We start from the raw sequence: 12,264 nt of genomic DNA, 5'->3' as shown, positions 1-12,264 counted from the left end.
CCACCTGAACTAAAACAGAAGCCACAAACCTGGCAATGATAGGTTGTGAGTTGGTCGGAGAGGTTGACAGACCACCCACTTTTGGTTGGAGGAGAACCCTGTAGACAGTGAAGTTTACTTCCGGTTCAGATGACTGGATCTGGCAATCATATCATCTATGGGGCCCTTATGAGTTTACACACAAATATTTTGTATCTTGTGTATAGCAATACAATATGGTAATAACTGACAAAGATGTTGCTGTATAAAAATACATCAATAGTCAAAAAACCTTGGTAGGCTTTTGGTAAACACAGGAATACCTGCCTACTGAGCTGTCATTTATAGGGGAGAAAAAGCGGTTGCATTTATTTTCAAAGTACATATATTTCATTAGAAATACGGGAAAAAAAGGTAAATATTTGCCTTTTGCTTATAGTTTTTGGTTTAAAGTGTGATGGGTGTTGTTTATTAGTATACTGAGTTTATAGTTACGTGGTACTGACAAGGTTATGTAAGCGTACGAGGTTGCCCTTGAACACTCATAGATTTACCAGAATTTATATTGACTGGTTCATATTCACTTTTATTGATTGGGAAAACTTCCAAGACTCAAATGTTTTCACAGATCACTTAATATGCTTGGCTGCCGATCTGCAATCAGATAGTATTTTAGAGAATTGCTCCTTTAGCCAGGAAACAACTGTTACTTATACAATTCGAAGGTGCCTCTAGGGCCCCGTCCACACGGCCGATCTTTGCTCAACGAACTTTGTTGGATGTGACGTCAGAAGTGGAGAAACCGCAGCAGGGTTCCGACTTTTCTCGCCGTTTCTCTGCTTCTGAAGTCACATCGGACAAAGTTCGACGACCAAAGCTCGACCGTGTGGACGGGGCCTAAGAAATGAAGATATCCAAGGATGACTGGCAGTTTTCATTTGAATTGCTGTTTTAAATTTTTTGTCTTTAGTTATTATTTTATACAATTTGTAATTGCTTTTATTTTTGCAACTGAAGAGGATCCTTCAGAAGGTCAAAAGCTCGTTTTTATATCCATTCACTTAAAACTTGGTTTTGTTTAGTAGCAGTTTGCTCAACCATTTAAGATCAACATGAAGATTGTATTTTTACTACTGGTGCTGATATTTAAGTTCTTGGTTTGTCTTAATAACTATGTATATGCATAACTGTTGAGCTGCAGTATTTCTATTATCCACTCATTTTCTTTTTGTTAGCCTGAAAGACACTTTTTTTTATGGCCATCTTATTTAAAAAGCATTTTCAGGTTTTAATGGTAATATTCCTGCTCCAGTTCTGAAAACTAAGTACTCTCATCAATCAAGGTTCCCAAAGTTTGTCAAAATGAATCAAGGTTGGATCAGATTGTGGATTTTTTCTTGATTCACCATTTTTATTTTGTTATGGATCTAGAGTCCTGTATAAGACTGAATCATTCTGAAGGAAGGCATCTTCAGGATTGTCCATTTTCGTGCTGTGGTGTTATATCATCATCATGGGACAAAGGTCCTCGTTGACGAGTGGTTTATGTGCTCACCTACCAATTCGATAGTCCAGAGTTCAATTCCCCGTTTTGTCAATGTGGAGTTAAGAGGACTTTTTTTCTGGTGATTAGCAATTAATTTCTCAATATAACATGGTTCGGATCCCACATTAAGCTGTAGGTCCCGTTGCTAGGTAACCAATTGGTTCCTGGCCACGTAAAAATATCTTATCATTTGGTTTGTTTGTTGTAAGGTGTTTTTACGTTGCATTGAACCAGTGGTTATTCAGCAATGGGACCAACTGCTTTACGTGACTTCCAAACCACGTCGAGAGTGAACTTCTATCACAAAAAACAAGTCCTTCACACCTCAGTGGAATCCCAGAGAATCGAACTCGCAGCCACCGAGGTCGCAAGCCAACACCATACCAATCCCGCCACAGAGGCGCTTCGCCAGCCCTAGGAGAGCAGTTAATCAGCTCAGTGGCCTGGCTAAACTAAAATATACTAAACTTATCATAGGATGAATTTCCCATGCCTTCTGTAGATACATTTAGAGGACTGATGAATCACAATCTAATTGGTTACTCAAGGGCTTATACATACCCTATCTAGACATACACAATGCTCCTTGTGTCTTTCAATGTAGTTTATCAGGTCATCAGGACATCACCCTGCACCAGAAGCAGAACTTGACATCATACTTTCACCCCATGCACTCACACTGGCAACTCCAATTCTACCGTACAGAAAACATGCCACCCAACATCCCTTTCATGGTTTCAGTGACCAAAGCCCAAATCTCTCAAAACAGATACTAATACACTCTTGTGTAACGTGCCTGCATCATGGCCCATTCCAGCATGTACTGACTGGTGCCTCTTAAAAAGAAAGGATGAATTCAATGTTGATCATGGTTATAAAGTCAAGGTCAACCCTGATAGGGTTAAGCATTATAACAACAGCCTTGCTATTTCGATTTATTTAAAACAACCATTTAGGGATAAGCTCTGAGTCAGGTGCTTGTTCTCAGAAGCTGGCCTCCAACAGTCAGTGGGCAATGTGTTATGAGTCTGGGAAGCAAAAACAGAGAGGACAATGACCCTACAGTTAATTTAAGCAAGGAGCAAAATCAACAGTTAAGAAGTGAGAGTGAAACAAAAATTGTAAAAAAGTTACTTGCAGAATTACTAGTGTAAAACTCAGATTAACTGAGGTGAGGATTCATGGAAGAAACTGCTGAATATTGGAGAGCAATGGGGGTGGAGATTGCTGATGCTGTACACAGAAGCAACAGAGGGGAGAGCTGGAGCAGCAGCAGAAACAGAACACAATTAGGAAGGAATATGAAAACGAGTTGGTTTTCATATTCTGGATAAAAGGCTCTGGTTTCAGGTAAGGAAGGGGAAGGGGAAATAGTCTAATTTACCTTCCTCCTTGTTTGGGCTTTGGAAACTGCCAACTTTCAAAGGCTAGCTATTGTTACAGCTCAACAAATAAGCGATTCAGCTGTACTTACAGAGCAAAATTGTATGGTGATGATCCATTGTAACTGGTGATACAATATCAGAATATGCCGTATTTGCTTTTCCTCAAATAAGGTACCATGAGTAAAACCAAAGAATGAAGGAACCTAATGGTTGTGACTTGATAAACACACATATCAACATTTCTTCAAAGCCTAATTAGTTAGGCTCAGAGGTCTGGATAAACTAATCCTTTATAATAATAATAATTGAAAGCCTAATAACCGAGGGAAAAAAACGGGTTTCTCTCATATAAAATTATAAAACCCTACCAAAGTCTGGTAAAAATGTGCTGCACATGGGAACAATGGCAAGAGAGCAAGCACAAGGGTCATTTCACAGAAAGATATATGTACAGCACTTTATATGAATGACACAATAAAGTATAGATTGATAGGATTTGGATATGTGATATGTAGATGATGAACAGAATAGTTATAGATATGCAAAAATACAATTAAGACCAGTAGAAAGGTCCAGGAAATTAAGGGAAAAGGACACATATGAAGACAGACCAAATGATAATTAAAGTGGATAGGGTACAAGACACTAATGATGATGATGATGATGATGATGCTCACAATAAAATAGGTATAGTTGAAGGCAACGGCTGTAATGAAATTACTGGGTAGTATACAAAAGGCAGAAATTAACACCTCAAAACCAATAACAAAAGAAATTTTAGACTACAGACCTGAAGCTTTATGCAAAATGAGGTTGAAAGATGCAGAGTTCAAGGGAAATTTCTCCCTTCAGCCAGCAAGATGATGACCTTTTTGCCATATTTATAGTATCTGTTTAGCCACCTCCAATAAAAGTATATGGCTATATAAAACAATGGTTTGTCTATGTAAAATGCCTTTAACATTGCTCTCCAAATTGAAAAAATCTGTTTTTAGTAATTTAGTCTTTATTTAAAAAATCAAATTAATAGAGCTAAGTATACTAAAGAAAGATACAGAGTGATGCAGATTTCCTATTATCATCGACTGAAACTGTTTTCAGTTTCAACAACTAATAAAAAGGTTCAAAGAGATCACAAAGTATTATATTTATGGTACAAATAGCACATTACAATAAATTAAAATAAATAAATTCATTTCTATACAATATCAAAAATACATTACTGAAAATGTGTATGCTCTAACTGCAAAGTGGTGCACAAAATAACAAAGTCATAAGCATACTACTTTTCAGTAATTCATAAGCTATTCTAAAAAAGTTTGGATAAGATCATTTTCATATAAAAGCTTAGTAGCCAACAAGGTGCGATAAAGAACCATTTTTTATCGCATCCCTTTTAACACACTGACCTGCACATTTTCAATCCAGTAATTGTATCTCACAATAACTTTGTTCCCTGTGAAAAACATCATTTCCATGGCTTCACTCTCATGATTATAACTGACATCTGCCAAAATATTAATCAATAACATTTTTCATTTGCATAAAATTACTGATAAAGCATAAAACTCTTTTCAAAAAATATAAAATTTAGTACTATACAGTACATAAAAATGAAATCTTTTAGTATTTTACAAAAACTGAAGATGAGAGACTCCAATGTCTGCCTGAATGATACAATTAGCAACAACAATATCAGCAAAATTTTAAGGCCACTTACCATGAGTTTTTACTCTTAAAAGTATAAGGAAATTCTTTTTATATGTATATACAGGAGACAGACATTTCACAGATTTTACAAGCAATTACTTTATAACCATTTTCATATTTCATGAAATATCACAACTGCCAGTCATGAAAAAAAAAAAACATGCTAATGCCCAACAGAAAACTAATTAAGCAGTTGTTAAGATGTGTGATTCCTTGAACCCTTAAGGGACGGGCTAAATATATATTATGCACCCCCACAACCGGGCAAACTTTGAGGTCGGCAAATTTAATAAAAAACACATCAATGAAAAGTGGAAGATATGCAAATGCACATGGTGTAAGAACAAATATTCTAAACAATTTTCCCTACCTTCCACAGGAAGTTGAAAGTAACCATTTCACAAGACACTTGTATGTTTTTTCTAATAATCTATTTTGTTCTATTTTGTAAAATTATAATTACAGCTCACACAATATCATAACAGATAAGAACTAAAATCAGTGACAAATTGTAAGTATATTTGTTGTAAAAGATTACAATTATAACTGACATCACATTATAAAAGATAAGAACTAAAACCAACAGCAATCCCTGGGTATATTTATGAGTAACTAAACAAAAAGACATCATGGGATAGAGAGAAGTAATACAACACCCACCAAGTCAAGAGCAATGACCCACTGTCTGAGCTTAGCTAGTCAATGGCCCCGTCCGCATGGGAACTTTGTTCGATGTGACGTCAGAAGCTTGCCCGCTGTTTCTCCGCTTCTGACGTCACATCGAACATAGTTCGCCAAGCTTTATGGGACATTGAAGTGATGGAACCTCATTTTTGCTCGATTCATCAAAATAGTATGGCGCATAATATTGATACTCACCATAAGTTAGCCCATCCACCACCCAAAACCAGTTATCGATACTCATATGATGGTGCCTGTCCATTAAGGGTTAATAACTGGGGCCCATATTTTTCTTGCTACAGCCTTAATTCAACAACTCCCAAGTGAATTCCAACAATGAAACAAATTTGTGGTTGGGAGGAGGGTACCTTACCCTGAGTAAAGTCTTAGTTTTATACAAAAGGGAAAAATTATCTTTAAACAGCTTGGCAAATTCGAGTGCTGGGGTACAACTGATTGGGAGAAAATAGCTCTTGCTGCTTACTGTTGTGTGGAAATCCCAGAAAGATAGGTTTCGTCATTGTTCTATCTGAGCAATTTGTTGGTACCTTGGGAGAACCAAATGGTTCTGAGAATGTGTTTTCATATTTTTCCTGAAAGTAGTTTTCAACTACAGGGACATAAAAAAAGTAAGTTCTGGAGATCATAAATCCTTTAAATTCTATTCTTTATCACATTTCCAGCAGACCTTGGGTCAGGCAGTGGGTCCCCACTGGGAGAGATTCCTTTTTTTTTTTTTGTAAATTCTTCATCTTCTTCAGCAATGATTCTTCCTTATCACCACAGCACTATCTGTAGCACAAGGTCTCCTGAGTCAATTACCTAACTCATGCATCATTATGGATCTCCAACCCCTGGCATTCCCTAGTGGGTCAGAAGCCATCCTCTGCTATATCAGTCATTCAAGGGAGTATTTTATATCATTTATATCTCCAACCCTTGGCATTCCCTAGTGGGTCAGAGGCAGATGGTGGTCATACTAACTCAAAATGTACAATTATAAACCTTTTACAGTTATTTCTGCATAAAAGGGTTTCTATCACAGAACACAATTCAGTAAATATCTTTGAAAAACTAGAGCTGATGCTTAAGATCAATTCCATTAAGAAGTCATACATATCCTTGAGGTCTGGGGTTTTTAACTACAGAATCATTAACACTTTATCAAATATTTTGGTCTAGTTATAAGTTAAAGCCCAGTTGTAAAAGAAACTTTTCTGATCAAATAAAATTTTTTTAAATAAACCCATTACTTTCAATGACATGTTCCCACTGCGCAGACCCACTAATTCTCCCAAGGCCGTGAACTCCACACATACACAGAAACGTATACAGCTATTTTCCTTCTTCCTTTTAAAAGCCACTGAAGTGTCTTGGATCATGAAATGTGCTTTATAATTAAGTTTAAAGCTTAGATACAACACTCCCAAGCTATATTTTTTAAAAAGCTCTGATGAAATTATTGTACATATTTTCTTGTAAGTTATGGTTACCCAATATTTGTTTTGTTTTTACACCCATACTCAAAAGTGATTCTATGTAAATGAAGCTCAAAAGTGATTCTATGTAAATGAAGGCATAGGATTTCATTCAAAAGGTTTTAACTGGCAACTAGCAAACTACATATTTATATTTTCTTTGAATGTGAAAACACATTTAAAGTGCAAATACATTCAACAATAAATCTCTTTATAAATCTAGGTTCAAATGTCAAAATACTTTAAAAAATCAGAGAAAGTTTTCGTAACATTTTGATATTTGTTGAATTGCAACGAAAAAATTCAAGTATAGTCCTATTTGATTATTTTCACATTTCAATGTTGAAAAAATATATAAAATAGTATTACTGTGCCTAAAATGCATCTGACTATAACAATTGGTGGCCACTGTGGCCTGTGTGTCACACAATCAAGATTTTCCTCCTAGGCTTAGGTGTGTCAGTGCTCTTCATTTGCAAAAATACATTACGCTTTACATTCATACTTTTACACTAACAATTTCTGGAGGGATATCATATGAAATTATCTATATATTCTTGCACCTAAAGTTGCCTTATGAATAAGTTACATACCAAATTCAAGCAGAACTTCACAGAAAGTAACATGTTTTGTAAGCAAGAAAAAAAAAAAAAAAAAAAAAAAAAAAAAAAAAAAAACCCTATTTCAGAGAAAGTAACATGTTTTGTAAGAAAAAAAACTTTTATTAGGCCCTGATATTAATACTGATAACTTTTTAAATCAATAACTATCTTCTGGATATAATTTAAGGAATCATCACCATCATCTATTATTCAAAGAGCAGGTAATCTCTAAAAATAAATCCTTTAGTAAAATAGATTGCACATAGAAAACTATTTGTAACTTCCATTTACAGTTTGAAAATGTTATAACTACTTAGCCTATTAGGTCTACAGCTATATACTGTACAAATAGTTACGGTGGCACTTCGAGTAGCATGTGCGTGGTGGCATTGGCAGCACTGCCAACTTTGTTGCACCATGCTTTCAACTAAGCAATGTAGAGAAAAATTCAATTTACAAAGATTAAGAATGATATCAATTCACAAAATCAATCATTTATATCCAAGGAAGAAAAATAATGTTAGTTGATTCATGAACGCAGACAAATAATGGCATTGGAAAAAAACAAAAAATCCCTACCACAACTTGGCAATCGCATATTTTACTTTGCATCAGTTTTGGGCATGACTGAACATTATACCTTTCACACATTCAAAGTACTGAAAATTTTCTACTGCCTTTGTAATACAGGCAGGCCCTGGTTACTGACAGGAGTTCCGCTCCTGGGGGGTTGACGGTAACCGAAATTCATTGCCAACTGAAATTCAAAAGTCTACAGGTGCCACAATCCATATTACAGTGCCCTAGAGTGGTTAATGATGCCTTGGACAGTGTCACGGCCAGATATTCTGCCCAAATATCTAATAAGTCTTTAATGAAAATGTGGAATTTCACTAGCCTAATCCTTTACTACTATGGTCTGCATGGTAGTTCTACAAATTTTTAATGTCAAATCCAATGAACTTACAAGTAAATCTTTTCCTAGAATGAGAAAGAGAAAAAAAAAAGGTCACCTTTTTCAGAATACATTCAACTGAACCGAATCTGATGAAGTTTCGTTGTATTTCAGCCAATGTACGATAGCAAGTATTTACCGTAGTTTTCTTACAAATGACATTAATTAAGTAGAATAGAACTGTTATATTTTTACATTATACATTTATTCGCTATGGAGAAAATATCGGCACGAAAATATAGTATGTACTGCTAAATTTAAGCTGCATTTATAGCTGAAACTGAGGAAACAATGTTCATACTGCTAAAGACTATAAATTATCGAGCATCAGTAACATGGATGAAACTAGACCGCAAATAATAGTGGAGAAAAAAGAATTCTAAGAAAAATGCTGGGCATGAAAGAACAGATTTTACTGTTGTTTTTATGTCATTAAAAAATAAATACGTACATAGAGCTCATATTATGAAGAAATATGGAAAAATAGCAAAATGAATCTGCTAATTTTTTCCACAAATACCATGCTCCCAATCCCATCTATTGACTATAAAAATAATCTTGTTCACAAGAAGACGTATTTGTGCCATATTTCAACTTTAAAACACTTCATATAATGAAACATAACCTTGTCCCAAATAAATAGTTTCTAGGGATTAATTTACTCTAAATAGAAGCAAGAAAATCGCTCTGAATTGAGTTAAATGCAGCGAAAAAACTTACCTCCCTCAGCTGATTTTTCCAAACCAAAACAAGATTGCAACAACACCATCTATTAACAAAAAAAATAACTAAATCTAGTGTCACAAGACACTTTGAAGTCATATTTCAACTTTAAAACACTTCATATAATGAAACATAACCTTTTCCCATTTAAATAGTTTCTAAAGATTAATTTACGCTAAATAGAAGCAAGAAAAAATGTCCTGAATTGAGTTAATATGGCAAAATAAACTTATCTCCACCAGCTGATTTTTCCAAGCCCAAACATGATTGGTTTGTTAGTATTTCATAATACAATAGTAATATAAGACTACATACAGGATTATTGGATACAGCGAAGTAAAGGATAACTTTTTAAAAGACCCAAGGAAAAGATGCATATTCATGTTTGTATTTTATGAGATGGTTTCGGCACTTAGGCTGAGCCCCCAATAACCAGACAATGGTGCTATAAACCCTAGGGAAGGTAAAACCCAGTTATGAATATATTGAACAAGCGCTGTAAAACTGGAATACCAGTAACTGATACCAACAGTAACCGGGGCCTGCCTGTATAAAGAAATTGGCATTACAATGAAGATATATGAAACAGTATGCTTATTATATCTCTCCCAATAACTATTTGGCAAACAGTTACAGTATATGATGCTGTTAGTCTAATCAACATTCACTAACTTATTTTTAGATAACTGGGACTTTTATGTATATAAAAAAAGTACGCAATAATTTTGAGATAATGTTATGGCCTTATGAAATTCACCCTTTATGAGATTTTAATCCTCTTCAGTGATAGCTGTAAGCTCTAGTGGTAATAATGATCTAGTTACCAATGTGGGTAAATGAATAGCTTTTACTGAGCACAACATGATAATATAATCTTCCTTGAAAAGAAAAAAAAATTAAGAATAGCAGTGATATTACCTAGCCCTATTTTCCAAGTTCAGCATTAGCAATAAAATGATGTGGTAGATAAAGTTTGGGGTCATCCCTAAAACATGTCACCTTTGTCAACTGCTCATGCCACTTATATTGTGCTGAAGCAAACAGCATAAGAAGATTGGTAAAGGTTGCACCTATGAGAGGGAATTTGATGTAATAGCTTGTAAGGAGAACTACAAACCACAGACAATATCAACAGTAGGCTAAAGATGCAAGGGATTGAAATATAATGAAGTTCTTACACTGTGTCCAAGTAATGATGTAGTAACAAGAGAAATAGAGACTGAACTCCATCTAATAAGATGGCTTCAGATGACAGCTTAGAAGTATAAAACTATTATAGAGATGGATTTCAGATCTCTCCATGACTGACAATTATGACTCCGGTAAAGTATTAGGCTTTTCTATATTGAATGCACACAGTATTCTTGTCTTGCATGCCACTGATTAATTCAGTACTGAAATTCCTTAATTCTGTAACTACACAGCCACAATCAATTTTAATACCTATCTATCAATGGACATCACAATAGTACATGTGATGTGTATTGGATCAACTACATCTGGTATAATCTTATAAGACTACAGTTAAGTACCATACCAAAAGCATTTCACTTACTGTTGCAAAAGTCTACTTCTTTTGCTTGTACATTTCTTAAAACTTGATATACTGGAGCACATAAGACATTCTACAGGCTCACAATACTTGTAATAGTTTGAACTTTTCTACAATAGAAAATTACATTGCAGCCTTGATTCTACATATTAGATGCAGCTGCACGTTGCACTTCTGGCACCCAATAACAATGAGAACCTTTTGTTGTTACAAGAGGTCACTGCAGTTAAAAAACATAAAGGGACTTCATTTGAAAAGCAGCAGTAACAGCTGACTAGATGGTTCAAATATTAAATTCTTTGTGAAATTCACTTCAGAGTGAGCATAAAACTGCATAAGTTAGCAAGCATCTAATAGGGAGCAAAAAATTTATCAAGTGCACTATAACAGCTAATAACAAGATTAACAAGTCTAATGTAATTCAGTCTTCACCAAAAAATGTAGCAGGGTATGACGGTAATGTGCATCCCTTCTGTTGTAATAGCTGTTGAGCAGTCCAGGTACCACAGTCTAGACACTGCTCTAAAGGTAACCCTCTGCTCAAGGCAGCAAGGAACCCCCCCACAAAAGAATCACCAGCACCTGTTGTATCGATAATCTTTTTTGAAGAGATTGGGGGCACCAGCCGCTCTCGAGCAATTCTATTACTGACATATAAAAGAGGTTTTGGGCCATTTGTTACAATAACCAACTTCTGCTTCGGTAATCCTGTTTTTTCCGATAAATTATTTTTAGCACTACACTCACTAAGTTTACCATTAGAGAAGCCATTACATAATTCTTCAATGATGCCATTGGAGCTTACACCATTATAATGGTTGAACTGTGGATCGTGAGATATCTGATGAGTTCTCTCTACTAATGAGTTTCCATCTTCAATGGAAATATTCTTCTTGTCCCTTTTAATTTTTTCTTCGCCCTTAAGAACCCTTAGAGCTTTCAAAAGACTGGGAAGAAAATCTTGCCCATTTGTGAGTTGCATAGTCAACTTTTCAACATCAACAAATCTGTCTAATGTCTTGTATTCTTCTGCATAACCAAAAAGTATGTCTACATATGGCAAAAGTTCAGCTAGCTCATTGGGATGATTTTCACATACATAGCTTCCACACAGGTTAAACACAAACGTTTTGTTATGTTGCTTGGCATACTTGGCAATCTAGAAGACAAAAAATTTAAATTATAAACACTTGTTAAAATTTGTATTTTTCCATCATCCTGAATTTTGGTTTGCTGAATCACTTCTAAGTTACAGTTTTCAACAGAGTAAATAAATTTGGTTCTTATTTATCAACACCAATATATTATTCTAAATCTTAAAAAAAGCATTAACACCTAAAGCTAGATCTGATTATTGATTATGAATTTTCTTACAAAATACAGCATGAGGAAAATTTCTAGTCCTGACTCTACATAACAATACATACACAGTTCCAGTTAACATGTCGTGAACATGTGTACAACACTTGACCTAGAGCACAGATACCTGTAGTTTTTAACATCTATTTGCTATTAGTAGTAAGGTCCATTTTCCCTGAATGTAAAGAATTTTCAAAATAGTTTTATATTCCATAAAAACAAACCTCTTATCTCGATTATGCTTCATGACGAAGAGGACAGATGAGCCAAGACCTGAAATTCTACTACACCTCA

At 34.9% G+C, this 12,264-nt stretch overlaps 2 protein-coding genes across 3 annotated transcripts in view; both read right to left on the bottom strand.

Annotated features, from left to right (window-relative positions):
• LOC135214742 (intraflagellar transport protein 22 homolog) overlaps positions 1–12,264 on the bottom strand; it is a 475,747-nt gene that overhangs the window by 172,994 nt on the left and 290,489 nt on the right. The window lies entirely within an intron of this gene.
• The window catches only part of LOC135214741 (adenosine kinase-like), a 70,717-nt gene continuing 62,351 nt past the window's right edge, over positions 3,899–12,264 (bottom strand). For both annotated transcript variants that reach the window (XM_064249078.1, XM_064249079.1), the window contains one exon: positions 3,899–11,770. In XM_064249078.1, the coding sequence (XP_064105148.1) occupies positions 11,033–11,770 (738 nt within the window). In that variant the 3' untranslated portion in view covers positions 3,899–11,032. The remainder of the gene's footprint in view (positions 11,771–12,264) is intronic.

This window comes from Macrobrachium nipponense, chromosome 46, assembly GCF_015104395.2.
Source record: "Macrobrachium nipponense isolate FS-2020 chromosome 46, ASM1510439v2, whole genome shotgun sequence".
In the NCBI taxonomy this organism is placed as follows: Eukaryota; Metazoa; Arthropoda; class Malacostraca; order Decapoda; family Palaemonidae; genus Macrobrachium; species Macrobrachium nipponense.
This window is presented reverse-complemented; position numbering and strand designations above follow the sequence as displayed.